A 24,134-nucleotide genomic window follows, 5' to 3' on the forward strand; every position below is an offset into this window, starting at 1 on the left:
TAACCAATAGAAATCATTTCAGCATTGTCTCTATTCACATACATACAGTCAAATACATACAGAGATATATAGTACATAGGATATAGATATAGATATGTAGATAGCAATGCCCAAGTGTAAGTTAGTATTTTTTAAAATATTGCTTGATCGTTTTTTTGTTCTTGTTTACCTTGACAACACACAAGACTGCTTCATTTGTATTGGGGTCTGTGCTAATTTTGAAGTTTCCATTTTCATTTCCCTGTAGGATCTTATATATAGCCTTTGAGTGAGGAGTGTTTGGCAAGTCCTGATCATGTACCGCCATTCGTAAAATCTCAACATCAATTCTGTTTTCTTCTACTTCTGTAAAATACTAAAACAATTGTCCCTTGTTATTACAAATTCATAGCATTAACATGATTTTCTACTCTAAAACTTACATTTAAAGAAAAATTAAACAAAGTGATATGAGAACGTGCAATCATATATTGGAAAGAATTTACAAATTTCATGTATAGTGTACTTCTCACTAAACTGACTTTTGAAATCTTACTCATTCTTCAAAGACTAATTCATGTCTTAACTTCTAAACTTCTCTAAATCATTCAAGCCCTCAGATTTGTCTCTATTCTGAATCCCCTCAATATTTACAGTCTCTGGCCCCTTTTATATGAACATATTAAACTTTCAATATTTGTAGATAATTATAACCTACATTGATTTCTTATTATTACTGGATGATTTGTTACTATGCCAATTTTTGTTTTTAACTTACTTCTGATTCACTAGCAAACATTTTAAGGAAAAAGTTTTTCCTTTTTTGAGAAATTAAATCACATTTTTTCCTCTTCCTCCAAAGAATAAATGTTTACAGAAGCATATTATATTAATTAAAAGACTAAAGAAAGTAGTAAATCAGAATCCTCTAGAGATGTAAGATGAATTCATAGAGGGATGATAGCCTTTGAAGTATAACAGATCTTAATTCTAATCCCAGTTTTCTCTCTTACATGGTCTACACGTATGAGATCATGAGCAAGTTGTTTAACTGACTTTTCATTTTCTCAAATAAAATATGGGATAAACATACCCTTAAAAGTTGTAGGGATCCATATAAAACAGTCTATGAATGTACCTATCACTAGGGGTTCTCTCTTCTTTAACTTGTTCTCTGGTATAGATTAATGAAAAAATGAAGATTAGTCACTAAAAGTTCAAGAAAGAAAAACCATTTCCTGGAAGTATCATCCTGTATATATTTCTTGTATTGTGTATTTCCTAAGGGAAAGTTTGCTCCTATGTGATGTTGGAAGACTCTGCATATAGATGGCGGTGGGGGGGGGGGGGGGGGGGGTAGGGGGGGAGGTACACACTGTACTTACTGATCTCCCAGCAGAGCAGAAAACACAAAGCTAGTCTCTTTTTAACATCTTAGGAAGTTAAAGTGAGAAAGACACCAGAGAGAGGGCCTCTTCTCCTGTACTCTATAAAAGGAATTTAAATCCAAGGCATCACTAACAGACTTTGGCATCCCAGAAAATGATGAATACATGAACAGCAAGCATCAAGGGTTAAGAGGCCATTAGACAGCCAAGAGAATAGTTTTTTCCCTAGCATTTAGAAATGCCCGGTCCTTCAATTATTGTCACAGAAAATCTTTTTTTGTTTATATGTCATCTGTAAGCAGTAGCTCTTAAAACCAAAAATGTGTAGTCTCACAGAGCTACCAAATTCCAGATGTGTTTTTTTTGAAAAAGTAAGTGAACCTTGGTAAACAAATACAAAGATGTACTCACAGATGTTTCAGTAAAATATGGTGAATTGTCATTTTCATCCTCAAGTGAAATTGTAATTGTTCCTGTATTAAATAAACCAAAAGGTTGCCCCCCCATGTCTCGCACTTCCATTATTAACTGGTATGTATCACATTTCTGAAAAAGAAAAGAAAAGAAAAGAAAAAGGTACATTGACGAACACTTATATTTCCTATAACTTATAATTCTCATAGCCATTGCTTAGGATCTGATTATTTTACACTCTTTTTATTTTATTTTATTTTATTTTATTTTTTTAAAAGGCCACCTTAAATATAAATATAGAACAAGAGACTCGCTAGTCAGTACAATAGAAAACTGATGTACCTAACCTAACATTTTAAAATGTAAAGCTATTCTATCATTCACATCAAATTAGGTCAATGATTTTAAGTGAGAACTTGTCTAATATCTTGTTTTTTCCCCGAATCTCTGTAGAGACAAAGAAAATATCAGAAAAGCCCTAAGGACAGCCTGTATAGAAGCCAGCTGGGGGAGGTGGCTGTAGGATGCATTATTGTAACTTCTCTGGGAGTTCATTATCAGTTTAAAAAAATTTTTTTTTCAACATTTATTTATTTTTGGGACAGAGAGAGACAGAGCATGAACGGGGGAGGGGCAGAGAGAGAGGGAGACACAGAATCGGAAACAGGCTCCAGGCTCTGAGCCATCAGCCCAGAGCCTGACGCGGGGCTCGAACTCACGGACCGCAAGATCGTGACCTGGCTGAAGTCGGACGCCTAACCGACTGCGCCACCCAGGCGCCCCCATTATCAGTTTAAATATAGCTTAGTGATTGTAAAATTAATTAATCAGCTCATTACTTCTCTATCCAGTAAAGGTGTAGTTGTGGTGATGACACCTGTATCTGGATGTATGGAGAAATGCTTTGGATGATCTGGGATTTGCTGTAAGATTTTATATTTCAGACGAGTATGTAGAGTGTCAGGTTCATCGTGGTCTATGGCAGTCACTTGTCCCACTGAAGTTCCTGTTTAGATAAATGCAATATCATCAACAATTTAAAAGAGCAATATAATTGAATTACAAACAAGGTATGGTTGTAATATATTCTCCCCAAAACCGCAAGTAGATTGATTTTACAGGTTAGTGGAGCAGCTAAAGCTCTCCCAAACTCCAAGCTACCCTTACTTGGAAACTTCACTTATGTGGGTGCTATGAATAACACGGTTTATATTCCACACATTTGAGAATATCCACCCCACCCTTGGTAGCAGCGGTTCTCAAATTCTTCCCCCCTACCCACCACCCCAGTTCATGGACTATTTTTGGATGGGACCTTCTCTGTATATCTTCTTTTATAGCTGAACTTGATAATGTTAATTAGAGGAATAGCACAGCTTGGAATATGATAAGAAAGATTTTACACTTTGATATTTTAATAAATGTGCTGAATTGTTAATATTCAAGTAATGCAGGTAACTATTAATACACTGTGTAGCAGTCTGAATATCATTTGGACAAGCTTTACGGCCCAGAAATCAGTGTATTAGAAATGTTGCTTTACCAAACTACTCACTGTGAAAGAACAATATTAAACATGCATGCATACATAATGACAATAGAATGGATGAGGCATTTCTTGAAACTTTTTACTTTTTTTTGAAAGTTTATTTATTTTGAGAGAGAATGAGACAGCGTGCATGTGTGGGAGGGGCAGAGAGAGAGGGAGAGAGAGAATTCTAAGCTAATATACTTAATAGCTAATAGAATTCTAAGCTAATAGAATTAGCGAATAGCACAGAGCCTGATGACAGGGCTCAATCTCATGAACCGTGAGACCATGGCCTGAGCCGAGATCAAGAGTTGGATGCTTAACCAACTGAGCCACACAGGTACCCCTCTTGTAACTTTTTTCTTTTTAAAATAAACCTCATAGTCCTATGCCCATTGATGTGCCTAGGTCACAGTCTTGGCTGCCTAAGAGCATTAAGCCAGTTTAGCTTTTTTAATTTGTATGAAAAATTCGCCAATATATTTATTTTTAATAAAATATATTTTATTTTAAATAAATAAATAAAGCAATATATTTATTTTTATAAGTCAGATAAACATTTCCATGAGATGATCTATTTCTGGGTCCTTGAACATTTATTGAAACTTTGTAAAGATTCAAATTATTTATTGCTTTATAAAGGCATCTGTGACACCTATGTACATGGTCAAATCATAAAACATAAACAGCATTTGTCTGTCACACGTTCATATTCATAGCGGATTCAGCTGCCTTCTATATGAGCATCGAAGAAATGAGGGCAAAAAGGTTTGCCTCTGAAGAGTATATGATCTTGTAAGACTACAAAGTTTCATGTAGAATACCCTTGACATTCAAGCATTTTAAGAAAAAATATTTATTTATTTAAGTAATCTCTACACCCCACATGGGGCTCAAACTCACAACCCTGAGATCAAGAGTCACAGACTCTTCCAACTAAGCCAGCCAGGCACCCCTGACATTCAAGCATTTTTAAATGTTTCGCATACTTGTGTTTCAAGCATGACTGAGGAGCTGAATCAAAGCAAAAATCTAGTGTTTTTCTAAGAAGGGAACTTACCAGTTCGACAATTTTCAGGCACACTAAAGATAGTCACTTTGTTTTCAAAATATGGAGCATTATCGTTATCATCTTCCACTTTGAATAGCAAGGGGAGCGGGTACTCTGGCGCGTAGCCGTCTGCAGTGGTTGCATAGGCATATAGCTGAAAGGTAGACAAACACCATCAGCTCCTTCTCAAATGACAAACGATACACAAAATTAGGCCTAGAGGATGGGGAAAGACATGATGTTTAAAAAGTCCTCCACAAAAGAATATGTAACTAAGAACTTAAGCGATGGAAAACACACCAGCGCAGACAATGACCTTATGGCTTTGAAACTCTTGTAGTGTTCACATTCTCCCACCAGGTACCATGCACCCCAGAATGAGGCTACTCTGCTCTCTGAATTAATCACATGCCCTCTGCTTGTTAGAGCACACAAATTTCCCCCACTTATGCTAATGACAAGTACTTTTTTTAAGTCTACAAAAAACAGGATTCCATTTATTTACAGATTTGCAGAGATGTATACATAGATATCAACTATCTTCAGTGATCCAATTATGAATTATTTTCTCTACTTATGTGTACTTTCTCATTTTTCTATCATAAATATATATTTGTTATGTATTAAAAGTGCCAATAAAATCATATACATACTTCAAACTCAATCTCATAATAATATATCTTGACCCCAAAGCTGGGATTTAATGTGTTTTCCTTGTAAACACCATCAATTTATTTCTTTCTACCTCTTATATGCTTTATGCATAACAATTGTTCAATAAATAGTCATTGAACTAAATAGATTTTCTCACCGACAGTACCAACTAAATGTGTCCAAGGTAAATTCTGTATTAATTCAGTTCTTCGGAACAATCAATTCTTCCTGATGGTCCTGCTGTGACCATCTTCCAAAATGAACCAGGATTAAAATTCCAGGTATTTAACTCCTCCCTGTCTTTCAATAGCCTGATTAGTTGCCAAGCTCTAGGGATTATGGCATTTCTGTGTCTCTGGCATCCATTATCTCTTTTTAAATCCTTAAAAAATTTTGTTAATCTATTTATTTTGAAAGACAAAGAGAGCCCACACACATAAGCAGGGGAGGGGCAGAGAGAAAGCGAGACAGAATCCCAGGTACTATTTTGGGTACCTGGTTTTATTTTGTTACCAGTGATGAGTTAAGTATCTCCAAAATAAATCAAAACTGAAATCATTATTGTAGAGAGGATGATCCAGATTAGGAATATAGCTAAACTTTAAAGCATAGCCTCGCTCCCGAGGGGAATCCATTTATACTCCAATAATAAAGAAATTATTTATATACTTTCTTATTTAGTCATTAAAGCAACAGTTCCAAAAACTCAATAATAGTAATGGTTTTAAAGTTTAGTTCCCATTATTTTATACTGAAAGCAATAATCATATATATTCAAGTATATGAATATTGTTTAAAAGAAGTATAATATAGAATATTATACTTTAAAATCAGTCACATTTTTAGCTGAATTAGAAGAGTATTATTTACATTTCAGGTGTGTTTTTGATATATTGTTTCTCCCTTGAATTCTTCTGTAGCTTGGAGAATCTCATTTCTTTTAGCCCTTTCGCACTGCAATTTGCTGAAATTTTCTTTATCTTTGAGAAGATGCAAATAGTTGCCAACAGAAGTGGGGACTTGAGTTTGACCTTGTAATGAAAGATATCTAATGTTGACTGAGCAGAGTTATGGAGAGAGCAGTGCCACCAAAGCTGAGTGGGTACAGAATGTGATTTGCAACATACATATAAAGACAATGGGTAGACCTATGAGACTGGAAAAGAAACACATGTTGCAAGATAATAAGGCTCTGGTTGGATAGGTAAGGGATTACACTGAAACCCAATTTTCCCCTATGTATTTACAAAAGATACAGATTATCCTCAACACTCAAAGAGAAAAGTGTTTATAACTGCTTTCTTTCATATATAACTTGGAATTATTGAAGAAAATCCTCTTCTTATTTTTTGAAAAACTTGGAAAAAATGGCCTTATACACATCCCTGAAAGATAAGATGAATTTAATGGTTTAAGACAAACTCCTCAAACTGCAATAATGGTGCCACTCATCCAGAAAAATATTTACAAGCCAAGATTAAACATGATAACAGGTGGCACGTGAGAGAACAGGAGCACAAAAAGGATATGTATTGAATTAGACTCATGGTTACTTGTTCTCAATAATCAATAAAATTGAACTATTTCAAGTAATAATAACTGGTTAACACATAACATTTATATATAGGTTATATAAAGGCAAAAAGTTGGGAAATCCCATCAAAATCCTACTTTGAAGGCAAAATCCTATAGCATGTGTATTGTTCGATCTGCCACTAGAATTGTTTTTAAAGAGCTTTACAGTTTATATATTGAAATCACCAATATTATGGTGTTTAATGATGGCAACAGCTCTGAGGTAGGTAAGAGAACTATTAGAAGCCCATAAAATGCAGAAGGAAACAAATTCTTGAAGGTTGTGGCCCGTCCAAGGCTAAAAGAAAAAGTGGCAGATACTGAAGATCTACTAATTTCCAGAGAAATAAGCTTTCCAATATAAAGCAATGAGTGAAATTGATTTGATAGGAAAGCAAAGACATATTATTATTATTATTATTATTATTATTATTATTAAATGTTTGTTTATTTTTGAGAGGGAGGGAGACACAGAGTGTGAGCCGGGGAGGGTCAGAGAGAGAGGGAGACATAGAATCCGAAGCAGGGTACAGGCTCTGAGCTGTCAACACAGAGCCTGACGTGGGGCTGGAACTCAAGAACCATGAGATCATGACCTGAGCCAAAGTCGGATGCTCAACTGACTGAGCCACCCAGGTGCCGCAAAGACATATTTTAATTTGCACCTTTATGTTGGTAAAGAAGGCTTCCATTCTATATTGCCTCAAGTGATTTCAGAACTTGCATCATGTTTACATCTGTTATACTTTCTTTTATGAATCTTACTAATTTGCAAGTGATATTTCTTAATATCAATTCAATCCTATGTTAATTGGAACTAGAGAAATATTGGTAATTCTGAAATAAAAATTAGCCAAAAGCCACTTTAAGCATGAACTCCAAACTATTTTATTCCTTCATCCTTTAAAAGATGTTAAAAAATAGCAAAGTAACTTTTTTATAAGTAATCTCTGCACCCAATGTGGGGCTCAAACTCATAGCCCTGAGATCAAGAGTCACATGCTCTACCAACTTGAGCCAGCGAGGCATCCCAATGTAACTTATTTTTAAAGTTAAACTATTCTCTCCTCCTTTTTACTGGCAATGATCCAGTGGGAAGCAGCTGAAGACCTCCAAATTCCAAAATCCAAAAGCAGAATGTTATCAGCAGAATAAGAAATGAAATGTATGTTGTAGCATACAGAGTATGCACCTTTTTTTCTCCTCAAGAGAGACTACTAATGTTAGATCTTTTCTTCTTGTGAAGAAGCTATAAAAGGGAATTTACATGTTTACACCCATGCACACACATACACACATCTGTATCTATATATTTATCAGTTATTTATTTGTTTTCTAGATAGATCAAAATGTTTGCAATAATGCTTAACACACCTTTCCTGTAAGAGTCCATGCAAGCTATTTTTTTAAGATTTTCTTTTTAACTAATCTCTACACCCAATGTGGGGCTCAAACTCACAACCCCTAGGTCAAGAATGGCACGCTCCACTGAATGAGAAGCCAGGCACCCATATGTAAGCTATTTTTTAAAGTAATGATTTGATATTATTATGAATAAATATGTTTATTCAGAGAATTGGGGTGGAGCATAAAATTATAAAGAAAATACGTCATTCTGATCCAATCATTTAATTTAATTATGAAATCCCTAAAGTGGGCCGTTAGTATTGTTCTAAAAATTTCACCACCTTATACGGTGCTTTGACATCCTTAGGATAGGGTGTCCACCCTCTACCCCACCCCACCCCCAATCATTAACTTCTTTCACGGCTGCCTTTATGCGGCTACCACTTCCTACTTACGTTCCAGATATCTAAGATGTTACTGTCTGGACTGCCCAAGTATGAGATAATTTTCCCTTTTATGTACTCCTTTATCAAAGAGTTCTTTCATTATACTCATAATTCACATATCCTAATGCTTAAACAATTTAATTCATCATCTCCCTGAAACGCACTCTGAATTTCTCCTGTATGTCAGATTAGACATCCGAACATAAGGAAATACGTGAAGTTTGAAACAGAAAAAAAAATATTTAATTCTCAGAAGAGCTAAAATTTTCCTTTGGGTCAAATTAGATAGACTAAGAGGAATTGGTAAACTTATTCTGGATTACCAAAGAAGGAAAATAAATATCAAAGGTTTTCATGGCTGGAGGATAGTCAGAGAGAAGAGAAGAAGCACAATATTATTCAAGAAGTTAAAGCAGTGAATGTCAATCTTAGGATACGTTTAGAATTACACTGGGTGACTTCAAATTTTTAATTGCCTGGGCCCCATCCCAGAACAATTGAATCAGAATTTCTGGGAAATGACCCGAGCATCAGTAGTGTTTAGAAAGTTCTCATGTGATTTATAATGTACAGTCAGGTTGAGACTAGTTGAACGATGCTATTATAGGGAAATTCAAGATCAACAAAATTTACTATTGTCCCAAGATTCTATAGATCAAAGCCTTTCATTTAAAATTCTGTCATTACATTAAAAATTTTTAAGTTTACTTATTTATTTAGAGAAAGAGAGAGAGAGAGAGAGAGAGAGAAAGAAAGTGTGAGCAAGCAGGGGCGGGGCAGAGAGAGGGAGAGAGAGAGAATCTCAAACAGGTTCCACGCTCAAACTCACCGTGAGATCATGACCTGAGCAGAAATCAAAAGTCTAACACTTAACATCCTGAGCCACCCAGGTGCCCCATCATTACATTTTCTCCCCTTTCTTCTCTTATGATATCCATTATCTTTCTTTATCAATGGTACTAATAGAAATTTGAAGTTTATATTATATATTGATAATATTTAAATATTAAGTCAAATAATTGATTCTTCTAATATGCAAATAAGCAGCATTGAAAATATTAATACAGTTATTTGAAAGGTAATTCTGAATAAACAATCCAATAATCTTACCGGAAACTGTTCATATTGCTCACGGTCTATGCTTCGCGTACAAAAGATATCTCCTGTGTCCTTATCTATGTAGAACAAATTGAAGGGCTCTTTGTCCACGCCTGGTCCACTTATGGAATAAAAGATGGTGTAGTTCTGTGCAGCATCAGATTGGACCTATAACAATAAGTGACAATTTAGGAAAAGAACAAATATGCGATGATAAACATCTTCAACCTAATATGTGGTGATGTTTCCATTTTTAGCACTTCCTTTCTTTCCTATTCGCCTACTCTTTCTTTCCCTTACTTATTTTCTCATCATCTCCCATATTTTTCTAAATTCTTATTCATCTTCTGCAATGTGCAAAGCCACAAACTCAATCATCTATTGGATCCTAAATTCTTTTGAGTGATCTGCATATTTATGGGAAATCTTGGAGCTATACCTTTACAATTCCTATTCACGTAATTATTATTACTATATAAAGTATAGTAACAATTTCTGTGTGTTGAGTTATTTGGAATGGAAACATTTCTGATTAAAAAAAATAGAAATAATGCAACTTTCCTTCCACAATTAATTCATAATTTCAAACCTGACCTACTTTTACACTCCAGCTATCTGACAGTGATGCCACCTTTTCGATCAACAAAAATACTGGTCTTTTCTGTGTGGATAACTTTATTTGTTTATTTATTTATTTATTTATTTATTTATTTAAAGACTTTATTTTTAAGTAATCTCTACACACAACGTGGGGCTTGAACTCACAACCCCAAGATCAAGAGTCGCATATCCTACCCACTGAGCCAGCTAGGCACCCTGGATAAGTATTAATGAAAGGGACAGTTGAATTATGCAAAATCTGCTAGGCATGTCCTCTGTCCAAGAATGCTAAATTCTGGTAAACTATTCAGGAGAATCTGGATATAGACCCAAGAGCATCAACAACTCAGTATCTGAAACATGTCGCTGAATGTTAAATATGATTTCTGGAGGAAAGTGACAAAACACACTGATTCTTTTCTAGTTCTGGTGAATAGATGATCCTTACTAGTACAAACAGCTTAAAGTCTTGATTCAATTCAAATGGATTGAATTTTAAAATAAACAAGCAAAATTTTAAAAATAAACAAGCAAAAAGCCTCCACTCTACAAAGTCAAATGAGGTAAAATGTACCTGCTGAACATGTTGCGGAAATGGACCTAAGGAGTTCTCCATCAGTGAACAGGGAATAGGGGCCCATCGTCTCTTGCTGCGCTTGAGAACTGGGTCTTTTGTGTGTCTCTTCTTGGGAACCTGCGTGCAATGAGACATGAAGAAATACAATACTGCCTGTCATCAGGAACTGTGATTTTCACATGTACGTTAACATGAGGAAAATAAGTAAGAGTTGTACATAACAAGATCACAGGTAATACCCTCACCATTTCTGTTTTGTATTACTAAGATTCATGCACACACTTAAGAACCAGTTTCACCTGATTTAATGAGTTAATCAACCAGAACTTTGTAAGGCATGGATGAAAGATGCCATCTTGAGGAGTATATACCCCCTAAAAATAGGTAACCTGTTAACAAAAGCTAAAAATTAGTTTTATTCCGTTAGGAGTGGTACAACCGACATTTTTTAAAATACTAACTATGGTGCAAAGCATTTGTATAACTGTACAGAGACAGAGGTCAGCATTTGTTCGAGTATATTTTATTTTATGTAATGTGAAAACTCTCTAATAAGAAATAATGTTTTACAAGCCTTTTCCTAAATTTGTAATATATGTAATATATTTGTAATATATGTAATATATGTAATTTCTAATATATTACAAATTTAGGAAAAGGCTTGCAAAACATTAATATGTAAGCATATTCTAAATTTGGTGAAGAATTCTTATAATCCAAAGGAATTTAACTAGAGGGGGTCTCCCATAAATCAAATCACTTATTAATAAATTATTTCATAAAACCGATTCATTGGGCAGAACTTGGTTAAAGTGAGACTTATGTGAATTTCAGTAACCTCTCCCTTCCCACTCCTTGATCACTATTACTCACTTCGGGAAAATGAGCCTAGAGCCAGAACATTCAAACCAATCTTGTGGACTGGCTATACTTCATTCTCTAAGGAAACGGACCGGTGGAATTGTCTATTAAATTGGGAGTAAGCTTTAGAGAATCTCTTTAAAGAGACTGAAACCCATAGCCACTTGGGAGAAAGCCACTCAGGGTAGAGTGCCACACCTCCAACCTGAATCCATTTCCACTGAGATTTAGACCCACCCCTGCCTGTTCTTCAGGTTGGTTGTGCTTTTAGCCACACCTCAAACCACTATCTGAAACCTACGATATTCTGAGTTTGCTCCCCGGCCCCAGAGCTGTTCATTCTTAACACCATTTTGCAAATAGCTCTCCCACGCCTTAAAACTGTCTAGTCTTTACATAAGTTAATTAGAAGTAGAATAAACAAACAAGCAAGCATTCAGGAACAATGATTTTGACGTGGAAGGAGATCTATGAAATGAAGAGTTCTCATAAAGCAGAGTATTACACTTAAGTCTTGACCTATATACCTTCTTTCCTCTCACATCCAGTACAATTTCTATCTCTTTCTGTTCCTGTCTCTGGTCATCTGAAAGAGAAATGTAAAAGCTTTTCCTTGCAGAAGACAAAATGAGGTCATGTGTTGTGTAGATGGAGCCATCTTCTAGAATTCTGAAGTCGGGATCACTTGACAGGATTAGGCTGGCTGACTGGAAGCATTCTTTTGGATTCACTGCAGGGAAGAAATTCACAGTAATTTGTAAAATAAAACAGGAATAGAACAAGTTTTACAGGATTGGCAACTGTGAGTGCTTGAGAAGCAGCAAGAGGGAGGTTACCCTTGGAATTTATTGAGTACCTACTATTATAAAATTTAGGGGCCATGGAAATTAAATAATTAAATAAATGAAGTCACGGTTTCTAGTATTTTCATCATAAATTAATTTGTGAGTAGATATAAAATATTTTCTTAGTGTCCCTGGATTTACTGTTTCCATTTGAACTCTTACTTATGGGTTTGTACATATATATATATATGTGTGTGTGTATATGTATACATATACACATATATATATAAATTTGTGTGTGTATATATATAAAAGATATATATATACACACACAAATTTATCATTTTATATGTAGTATAACTGTATGATATCAGTAAATTTGGAGATTGTTTGCAATAATCTTTGGTAGTTAAAACTATCTTGCAAAAAGTAAGAAAACTAGTCTATACTTAAGTAATACTTAGTATATATTGTGGTTGTTATCAAAATATTTCCTTTACAGATTCATATTTAACATATTTAGCATATTTGCTATATGTCTATAAAATATAGATTGTTCATCTTTCTAAGTGTTTTTAGAAGCTATAAGGCAGTGGATTAATTTAAAACTTCAAAGCACTGGGCAAATGATGTCTGTCTTGGAAAGGATACCACTTCTGTATTGAAGATGTAAACTTAAGGCCAATGAAAAATCTTGATGGAAGGAATGTGAGCCTTGGACTCGGACCAACCAACCCACGCTTTAGGGACGGCTCTGAGAGTAAGATTTGTTGCAATTTTGACTTTCACAAGCTATTCTGTGTCATAGATCACAAATTCTTGGTGAATATTTGTTCATTATAATCAACCTTAAGCACAAATATGATGTGGGGGCATTTAAATTTTGACACATTTGTTTTATATCTAATCAATTAAAGAACAACTGGCTTTGGAATTTTGGCAGCAGATTAGCTGATACGGATTAAGATATGCTTCTGGTTTTGGTGCCTTTATTCACTTGAACTAAGCCAATTTAGAGCTTTGATGTTTGCTAACTCTCTGGCAAGAAAAGTATACAACTAACTTGGTACTTTAATTGTTTCTAACCACTACCAAAACAGAGTAGTCCATCTTTCATCTTATGTCGAATTTTAATGCCAAGTAGCTACTACATGGCTTTATCCAAAGTTTACTAGAGCACCCTGAAGCTCGATATAGCAGTGAAAACTATAATACTGTTTTAATACTGTTTCTCACCTTTGCCTACAAGTGTTTCAGCCTGAAGATGAGAAGGAACTTGAAGAGAAATTTTCCGACAAGCATCGCAAGATAATATTAAAACCTCAAAAAAGAAAAAAGAAAAAAAAATCAGGAATTATATTTGATCACAAACTTTCACGTTACAGTTTTGTCTTATTGATAAAAATCGTGTCAATTTCAGAAACAAATTTATCTTCTAGTCCTTCAGCATTTTTCATATTCATTTTAAAAGGGAAGAGCAAAGGAAATGGCTTTAGGGGCACCATAGTCATTCAGTATCAATGAAAAATTAGAGTGAATAGTAGTTCTTAGAACCCAAATCATATTGTGTCATTTGTAAGAAATGGCTTACAAACCATTGATTTTATATAAAGGTTATCATCTCTAAGACCAATTATAAATGTTACTGTGATTTCTTAGCATGAAGAAAGCACTTAACTTGAGAATTTAATGATCCAATATTTATACACAAATTATTTCCACAACCCCACACAATTTGAGATTGTAGTTGATTAAGGCTAGAAACCATTGGAGGATTTTTTTAACCTTGTAAAGAACACCACCCACAAATATTCATTCATCTCAGGTGGCTCCTGGGACTGGCTTGGCATAAACATCAAAGTTTAAATGATCTCAAACCAAAAAACTAGTCTAAAAAGAAATATAATTCAAAATAGAGAGAGCAGCCTTCAACAGGGTAAAGATCTGTAATTAAATTCAAGACACAACTATTGTTTTAAACAGCTAGATAGTCAAAGGAAAAAAGACAGACCACTTGGGGGAAAAAGTTACTACTTTAAAAGTATCGTCAGGTTCAAAATATAGTTTGCTTCTCTCTCTTCACATTCTGTATTTATTTGCCTTCTCTCCTGTTTACCACTATGACTGCTTTTTGATTGTTTAAATACAAGATATAGCAGGGCTAGATTTCCCAGAAACAGGTCAATTTTATTATGATTTTTTTTCTGAGGACATACTTCTAGTTATGGGACCTATTATTTGGGAGAGAAAGAGGGCATTATCATCCATACTTGGATATACTGCATCAGCCTATTTAAATAGTTTGTACTTTTACAAAAACACTGTTAGGCAAATAATACCAAACACTGGAATTTAAAAAGTTACATTTGTACTCAGTTTAATTAATTAATTAATTAATTATATTATTATTTTTTTTTTAGCTTCCCTGTAATGTTTTTACAACTCCACACATTTTCCTTCCTGGAATGTGGCAGCAGGCTGATCATATAGTCATCTAATGATCTTTCTGTTTCCAGGCCTCTCTTCCAAGAGCTTGCAAGTTACTTAAGGGGAAAAAACACACCTGCCTTGTTCTCTGTTACAAACTCAGTGTCTAGCACATGGTAGGTATTTAAACATAAGACATTCTTATTTATTTGACTTTTTAATATACTCATCCCTAATGCCAAGGAATAAACTACATTTATATCTCAAGAACTTTCAGAACATAAAGAATTCTATTAGTAACGATCTCAATATATGATGTAGAAAGACTATTTTGTAATTGACAAAATATATATACATATATATATATGTGCACACATCTGTATCTGTATATGTACGTGTTTATATGTATACACATGTCTAGCCTATATATACACATACATTATCTTCATAGGATATAGCCACATCCCTACTCCCACAACCATCTTCTTTCCTACCTGCCCTACGATCCCCACTTGTCTGCTTCTGCCTCTGTAGGCAAAGCCAATGGAGGTCACCAGAAGTACTACTCCAGTCTTCAACTTAAATTAAAAGCTTAATGATTTACAGGGAGCTGGGGTCAGACACCTTTTAATTATTATGGGGGTTAGGGATGGATGGGCAAGGGATGATCCAAAGGATACTGGACACAGAAGAGACCAGAAGCAAAAGAAAACTGGACGAGTCCCTCTAAAATCTTTCACCACATTTTACCTACTGCTAACTCAAGGTGGTCTCTGACGTTGTTGTTATTGTCTCCCCCAGGCAGTTACAGAATGAGAATCTGACCATCAACCCTGCATCATATATTTATATGGAGAAAATGTTTATCCCCATACAGTAAAATCTTTAAATTCTGAAACTAAAATGGAGAGAGAAAGAAAGAAAATGCACAGCTCAGAAATGCCAGATGGAGATATGGGACAAGTCTCCTCTCCCTCATCCCCGCCAAAGAAAAATAGCACCTGAGTACACGCTTATGAAGCTATGAAAACCCAAGTGGAAGCCAAGGTCATGGATTGTTTTCAATGGCTGTCACATTTTTCTTTATTGTTTTTCTCAAGTTAAACCCCTTGCTTGAAATGGGAGTTCTGCACTTCTCTTAGCTTCAGGTGGGTAAAATGAAAGTCCTGGATAATACACATCCCCACCAGACTTCCTTCTCCTCCTCTTGCAGCTCAGTGGAACTAAGCGTGACAAACAACTACAGTGCATTTAATGACTGGTAGTGAGAGGAAACCTCAGAACCTTCTGGGACAAATGCCCAAGGAATGAATTTATTCCAATGTTCCTTAGGAAAACACCACAGCAAGATTGAACAGGGATTCCCTTGAAAAACTTCAACATGCTGGCAGTGGGCATGTGAAGAATAAACAAAACACCTGCTATCCCGGGTCACATGTATCTCAGCTCTTGCTTGGGTTTTTCTCAGATCTGTTTTTGTTTTCTCAGTCTATCTTCTGGGCCTTCCACTGCCACCCCTGCTCACTTTCAAGCCCAAACTAGAGGGAGGGAGCGCGTAGTAACATGCACGAATTCCTTGATCCTTTGGTTGTTACTCACCAGGAGACAGAAAAGGAGCTGCTTACGGAAGATGCTCCCTGGGGCAGCAGAGGCCACAGCCATCAGAAGTGGTCCCAATGGTCAGGGATGGTGGCTGGATAATAGGGCAGCTTGGGATGCACAGGGTAGCTTAAGCAGATTCCCAATGGCTGGCAATTGTGCGGGGTGTTTCTGCTGCCACCTTGATGCAGCCGAGCTTGGTTTGGAAGAGAGTCAGGAGGCCAGTGATAAGAGACAGGAGATGGAGCCGCGGGAGAATTGCTTTCCTCCTATTCCCAGGTCAGTCTTCCTCCTTCCAATTCAATTACTTCTGAATGTAAAGAGGTTTTCCTACAAGTGGGGAGGGTGGGGTACAAAACACCCCAAAGCCCGGTCACTAGCTCCTCCTCACAGCTTTCAAAATTTCTCCTGCCACTTGACACATAGGCAGAAGCAAGAGGGAACACCCTCCATCCTCAAACCTCCTCCTTTTCCCCCCAGGTTGATGCTCCCCGGTTATTACCCACTCCCACGTCCTCCCCTCCTTCTTCTTGGCCTTATTAACCTGTCTTGCCCCTAGGTACAAACACAAATGGTGTACAAACTCCATACATGGAAGTGATGCCTCCTCAGCTGCCGTTTTGGCAAATCAGGGGACATATGCATGTGTAATCACAGCCATCAGAACTTATCTCCCTATCTCAGCGTTTAGGTGTTGTCTGCCTCAGACAGCACCACAGTTCTGCAGGAGATCTGGCGCTCCGGTCACAGCAGCAACTTCTCTGTGTTTACCCCCGTCATCGTCTGTCCACTGTGGTTTGGTCTTCGAGGTGTCACCAAGAATTTAGCAGAGTGTACATAGACCTCATAAAAGTTAGAGAATAAGGAAATAGCTGGCAGATAATTTTTTTATTGTATTCTTTTTTTGTTACTCATCGCGAGGCAATCTGTTTTCTTCCTTGACTATCACTATTTGAGAGAGAGCAACTACGATCTGGGACCAACTCTCTTTAAAATCACTCCATTCATCCAAATTACTTACACATTACATGCAAGATATCCTAGCCCAAAAGTACTATATTCCACTGAGGTTAGTTTTTGTTTGTTTGTTTGTTTTTCTTTTTTCTTTTTAACTTTATTCATTTTGAGAGACAGGGGCAGAGAGAAAATCCCAAGCAGGCTCTGCGTCATCAGTGCAGAACCCAACATGGGGCTCAAACTCACGAACCGTCAGATTGTGACCTGAGCCGAAATCAAGAGTCAGATTGCTTAACCCACAGAACCACCAAGGCACTCCCATCGAGTATAGTCTTTTGAAAACTAATGACCCTTGCAAGGGGAACTGCAGCATCATTTCTCCTATCACAACTCAGTGAGTTCAGTATTGATTGCACCCATCAGCAGTGATGGAAGTTAGGAAAGGAAGGTAAATATTTTCAAATGGTAATTGTTTAATATAGGGTATAGAGAAGGAACTAAAATTCATACTTCCTGAGCCACTGCTAAAAATCAGGATGTGGCAGGCATTTCAGTGAATCCTCTCAAACAGCCCAGTGAGGGCTCCTTTCAGATGATAAAACCATGAAAAGGTATGTGATCATCCTTTGCCCACTGACCCAATGAAGAAGAAGTCAACATTGGAACCCAAGCCTGACTGCCTCCAAAAGGCCACTTTTTCACTCTTTCCTGCTATTTCGATGATAAGTATATACACATATGTTCAAAAGGAACAGAAAGTGATGATCAGGCAAGTAAGAGTTCAGCCTTGCTCAACAATAAGTCAGGTTGGAACTAGTAAAATGTATTCAGGAGCAGTTATAATCTATGCTTCTTAATGGCAGCCCATTATTCTGGAATACTGTGGGCACCTGGCCTCTTCTTTTTTTTTTTTTTTTTTTTTAATGTTTATTTATTTTTGAGAGAGAAAGACACGGAGCGTGAACAGGGGAGGGGCAGAGAGAGATGGAGGTACAGAATCTAAAGCAGGCTCCAGGCTCAGCTGTGAGCACAGAGCCTGACATGGGGCGCGAATGCACGAACCATGAGATCATGACCTGAGCCGAAGTCAGATGCTTAACCGACTGAGCCACCCAGGTGCTCCCCTGGCCTCTTTTTTTGACAGCCATCCTATAGTCAGGGGAAATGCTTGCTTGCATTTATGTAATGCATTTATGTTATAAATTCTTATAAGTGAAATTACTCCCCTTGCTCCTGCTACTGACATTTCTACCTCGTGTTCAACTGAAAAGTAAAGGCACAACCCAATACCCATGATGATGAGAAAGAAAGTATGAAAGATTTTCTTTTCATTATTTCACAATGGGAGCAATTCCTTCTTGCATATAAACGTGGGAATAATAATATAACTGCTTCTTTGAAATTGGAGGCTGGGAATATTTGGGAAATAAAAGACCATGGAAGAAGAACTGAGAGATATCTTGTAGTATTTTATGGCCCAAGGTGTAGCTACTGATACATATATTTTGTGTCTGCATTGGAATTTGGCTCTGAGAAAATAAAATCACTTTAATTGGATACGTTAATATTTGATACTTTGGGAGAAAAGAATAGAAATATAGAAATAGGAATAAAAAAGTATATGTGTAGATCCAGAGGTAATTCTTTCTGTGTATGTTTGGGCATGATTATCTAAGTGTATATTTAAATGTAGGTATACTTAAACATATTTATAATATATATTTTTTAGAAAGAGCTCTATTTTATTTTCATTTTTATGTGTGTGTTTGTTGTATTTTGTTTTAATCTATGCCTAAATTACCAGCATAACTGAATGACTGATAGCATAGAACAGTGGTTAAAAGCTCAGATTTTGCAGATTAGGAGTTTAGACTCTACAGCTAGAATGCCTGGGTTCAACCCCTGTCTTTACTACTTACTAACAATATACCATTAGGCGAGTTACTTAACTCTTCTGCGCCTCAGACTCTTCATCTATAAAATGGGGGTAATAATAGCTGCTAATCTATAGATGATTATGAGGATAAATGTGATTATACACAGAAAGCACTTTGAACAGTGTTTGGCTCATAGCAAGCACTAATATTTTATACCATATAATTGCCTATGTATGCAATAAAAAGTTAAAGAGATTGCACTTCAAGTAAAACAAACACAAACTTATTGCAAATACAAGGTCTCTTATGTAAAAGCTATCTAAAGATATACAAACAGATGTATTCATGGAACAAATATTTAAGGGTCCAATATGGGGGTCTCACCTCTGCTAAAAAATAAGCACCATATACAGAAAAAAAAAAAAGAAAAAGGAAGACAGGCATCGTATTAAAATTTTTAAAAGGCACAACTTTGTGGAAGAAAGCACAAATGTTTTCTTTCTAGTTCAAAATATAGGGTAAAAGGAGGCACCACGGCAAATATTAAATGTCTTAGAAACTTAGAAATTAAGAATAGACAATGAGGGACGCCTAGGTGGCTCACTAGGTTAAGGGTCGGACTCTTGGTTTCCGGTTCGTGAGTTCTAGCCCCGCATTGGGCTCTGTTCTGACAGTGCAAAGCCTGCTTGGGATTATCTCTCCTTCCCTCTGCCCCTTCCCTGCTCTTGCTTTCTCTCAAAATAAATAAATAAACTTAAAAAAAAAAAAAAGAATAGAGAATGATTACATTCTAAATGCAGAGTCCTATAGAAGAAAAAAATTAAATATGTAAGCATTGCATAATCTGTTTTCTACCACAGATTTATGGCCCTACAGAGAAAGATTTAAATCTAAGGACTCACATGGCCCTTATAAGTCTTTAATTTTTAACTTATGGAAGGCATGTTGAGAAAATATGTCTTCTATTAAATTTTCAAGATTGTGTCTCATGGAAATACAGTGACAAATTTCATAAGAAGTGTTTATACACAGCCAACTTGTGGAAAGTGTTGTTTATGAATAAATTCAAAGCTTCAGAATAACCACTTATCGACAGAATTATTATCTCTGTCAGAGGACCCAATTTTCTTTCAAAAGACTCTGAACTGGTAGGAATCTGTATACGCTGATGAGCCCATAACAAGGCACTTTGTGTTAAATATACATGACCAAAGATGACAGAAAAACAGGGGTAAATGAGGGTATGTGATCTTAAAATGGGAGGGTAGAAGTGTATGAACAAAGGAAAAAGAAGTCTTGGCTATAGAGAACACATCGGGTTCATGAGTTCAATGTACTGCAGTAGAAAGCCCCTTAAATTCCTTTGGATTCAGAAACTTTTATCTGGGTAAAAGGTTCTTGAAAACTAGAAGTAATTCATAAGTACTGATAGCTATTGGCAATGATTTCTTCAGGCTGCTGGCATAGAATACGGATCAATTTTCATTAAAAATGACTACTTCTCATTATTCTCAAAACTGTTGGCAAACCTATGATAAGGAATGTCAGCATAAAGTCTCTGTTTAATTTAGAACTCTATTCAGCACTCACACATAACCCAAACTGGCTTAAGAGAAACAAAATAAAACAAAATAGCTGTGGACAAGGGATTTGTTAGGTCGTGTAATTGGAAAGTCCAGGTATAGCTTGGATTCAGGCATAGCTCAAACCAAATGATCAAAGGATCTCACCAAGCTATTGGTGTCCATCTCTTAGCTCTTTCTTTGTGTTGGCTTTATTGTCATTCAATTTCCTTAAAGTGGAGCCAAAGATGGCCACCAGAAGCTCTAAGATTATTTTCTATCAGTTTAGTAATTCATAGTTAAAAAAGCGTGTCTTGCTTCCAATAGTTTGAGCAAAACACAGTTCCACTGGTTAAATCCATGAGTCGAACATCAAGGACCAAGCCAGACCACGTAGGCAAAAAGTGGTGGAGAAGCCCTTGCCCAAAACAGCTGTGGGCTATTGACAGAACAAGAAATATTGTAGATAAGCAGGCAAATCAGAAAATTTCCACCAAACTGACCTTTTCTTTATTGTCATTTCAATAATACCTATTATGCATCAAATCATTTATTAACAGCTTCTGTATTCTCAGCACTACCCATGATACTTATGATAGAAAGCTGAAGAAAACATGACCTCTGCCCTCATGGAGCTTAAAATCTATTACACATTTTGAAAATTAAAGTACTTCATATGATGTAGTTAGGATTAAAATCTTGGGGAAATGAACATAATGAATATTTTAGACTTTTATTCACTTCCTGAAATCTCCTCCAATTTTTTGTTGTTGTTGTTGTTGGTCTTCAAAGTCAAATGTTTGAAAAGTGTGTTGTTGTTTTTTTTTTTCTATGATACACGGAATCTTACTGTCAATTATTTATCTTAAATATTAAAAATAATGTTATTAAATGTTGATTTTTATGGATAAGAATATGTATAATCACTACCTAAACTTTGTTAAGATAGAGAATTAGGGAGGAGACCTTCACCCATGATCTAAATGTAATCTTCCATTGCATATCTTCCAATCTAGTTTCTGGGTATAGAATTTTAAACATTGTTACATTGTGCTTTAATTTAACTTTGTAGAATACATTTTCCCTTTAGTAATTTCATAAAACAAACATTTGTCCCATATTGTGACAAGTCCTATATAGATATGTCAAAGACTGTATTAAATTCCTTCAAATAATCACATTACAATTGCTTTAACCACTCTCTAAGATTGAGAATTTAAGTTGCTCCAAATTTTTTTTCTTATTACAAAAACCATCCTGAAAGCTAAAGCCTTTTCTGGATTTAGGATCATTTCTTGAGATAGAGTCCTACACATAGACATTCTAGGTCAAAAGATAACGAGATTTAACGGCTCTTGGTATGTAAAGCCAACCTACATCCCCAAAGCAGAGCACTGATGCACATTCTCACTGACGTGAACACAAACAATAAACATCCTAGCCAGGATTGAATATTGACATTTTGTTAAAAATCCTATTTTGATAAATATGACGTTATCATTTTAATCTGAATCATTTGTCTGATCATGATGTCGAGCTCTTTTCAGAACTGCTAAGCCATTGCATTTTTTTCATGATATATATGCTCTTTTAATATATTAGCACATATTTGGAACTATAAGGATACTGGCGCATTTGAAGTAAACCAAACAAGTTAATAATTAAAACTCTTTTCAATGGAGCTGCTTCTTTGAGATAAGAAGATTGTTATATTTTTAGTTTTTAGCCTTTTTTATATTTGTAACTGAATCTGATGACAGTACAAAACAGTTTTGCCTTATTAATCCTTTGAAACGCTAATATTCCCTGAGAAACTATTGGTATTTTCTGAAACAACATCCATAAAAGTCACCTAGAGTTTTATAAATTGATTTTTTGGCTAGATCGCAATGTAAATGTTGTCAATTCTATAGAAAATGTGACACATAGTCAAAGGAATACTTTTTTTAAAAACTTTTTTTAATGTTTATTTATTTTTTAAGAGAGAGAGAGAGACGGAGTGCAAGTGGGGGAAGGGCAGAGAGAGAGGGAGATACAGAATTCGAAGCAGGCTCCAGGCTCTACACTGTCAGCACAGAGCCCGATATGGGGCTCGAACCCACAAACCGTGGGATCATGATCTGAACCAGAGTCAGATGCTTAGTGGACTGAGCCACCCACGCTCCCCAAGGAACCATTTCTAATGTATGTGTTATTGAACTGAAAATAAAAGCCATTCACCAAGCTTCCTGCAGCTTGTTTTGGATATAACAAAAATAAATGTCTCTTGATCAGATCCTGTATAGTATTTCATGAAGCACCTCTAAGAATTTGTCGTTATCTAAGGTTAATTGACCGGACTGTCATCTCAGTGGTCCTCTGTTGCTTCATGGGTCTAAGGTGAAGATGAAGAATTAGACTGCTGGTCTTTACAAGGGTGGTTATGAACCGCTGCTGTTTCTTACACACTGGAAGATAATTTGAAAGATGGGAATGGAAAGCAGAAACTGCTCTGCGTGATCAAACAAAACAATGTTCCCCTGCGTGGATAGAGAAACATTTTGTAAACCATGCTATCTTTTGGTAAAAGTTGCCCTATATGAATTGGAACTAAAACGTTTCTGACACTTTCTGCCCATACTTCAAAGATGTGCATGGGCGCACTGCATGCCTCCTAAAACAGGTCAGAGGTCTCAGGCGCAGTGAAAAAGCTCAGAGTTACTTCAGCTTAGCTTAGACTGTTAGGCTAACTATTGCTTTTTTACTACTATCCTGAAAAGAAAGCACGAGTATGATATGCTTTGCTTAAGCCCTGGCAGTGTTTGTTATTTTACACCAAATGATTTGACTTCTAGAGCGTGTGTTGCTATACCACTCTATCCCGTGGACTATTCTGGTCAAGGGAGGAGGATGGATATTGATCTTACTGGAGAGGAAGGTATATAGATTCACACCATGAACACATGAAGACACAATATGGGGCTGGCCCAGGAAGTGGAATCAGGGAATAATTTCTGGTGACTTTCTATTTTCTGGGATTGAGAGGAATATTTAGGTTTTGCACTGTTCTAATTTCTCTGATTTTGTAAAATGTTATATATTCTTATATATGTATAATTTCAATACCTAAATGTAAGTTTATATAGTATATCATACATTATATATTATAGAGAGAGAGTGAGAAAGAGAAAGAGAACCTAAGTCTAGGAAGACAATCATTGGGTGAACCAAGTCACAGAGGAGAAGCAGGCTGCAACTTACATTGGCTCATGGAAAGCCTGCCCTATTCACCTATCGTACTGAAAACAGATACTAGAAAATGAACACACCTTGATGGAATAGTTGAGTCATGCTACTTAAAAAATGGAATGTAGAACATTCTACAATTCTAGTCTTTCTTAAATGAAATAATTGCATACATCTCGTG

The 24,134-nt window shown here is 36.0% G+C and overlaps 1 protein-coding gene across 4 annotated transcripts in view; it reads right to left on the reverse strand.

Annotated features, from left to right (window-relative positions):
• DSC1 (desmocollin 1) overlaps nucleotides 1-24,134 on the reverse strand; it is a 357,596-nt gene that overhangs the window by 13,781 nt on the left and 319,681 nt on the right. For 2 of the 4 annotated variants that reach the window (XM_045458572.1, XM_045458575.1), the window contains exons 1-9: nucleotides 16,333-16,770; nucleotides 13,543-13,627; nucleotides 12,049-12,251; nucleotides 10,658-10,777; nucleotides 9,496-9,651; nucleotides 4,373-4,517; nucleotides 2,621-2,787; nucleotides 1,779-1,913; nucleotides 170-355 (exon numbers count right to left, since the gene is read on the reverse strand). In XM_045458572.1, coding sequence (XP_045314528.1) covers nucleotides 170-355; nucleotides 1,779-1,913; nucleotides 2,621-2,787; nucleotides 4,373-4,517; nucleotides 9,496-9,651; nucleotides 10,658-10,777; nucleotides 12,049-12,251; nucleotides 13,543-13,627; nucleotides 16,333-16,395 — 1,260 coding nt within the window. In that variant the 5' untranslated portion in view covers nucleotides 16,396-16,770. Of the gene's footprint in view, nucleotides 1-169; nucleotides 356-1,778; nucleotides 1,914-2,620; nucleotides 2,788-4,372; nucleotides 4,518-9,495; nucleotides 9,652-10,657; nucleotides 10,778-12,048; nucleotides 12,252-13,542; nucleotides 13,628-16,332; nucleotides 16,771-24,134 lie in introns of those variants that run through there. The other 2 variants (XM_045458571.1, XM_045458574.1) reach the window with 1 other exon arrangement.

The sequence above is a fragment of the Leopardus geoffroyi genome, chromosome D3 (assembly GCF_018350155.1).
Source record: "Leopardus geoffroyi isolate Oge1 chromosome D3, O.geoffroyi_Oge1_pat1.0, whole genome shotgun sequence".
Lineage (NCBI taxonomy): Eukaryota > Metazoa > Chordata > Mammalia > Carnivora > Felidae > Leopardus > Leopardus geoffroyi.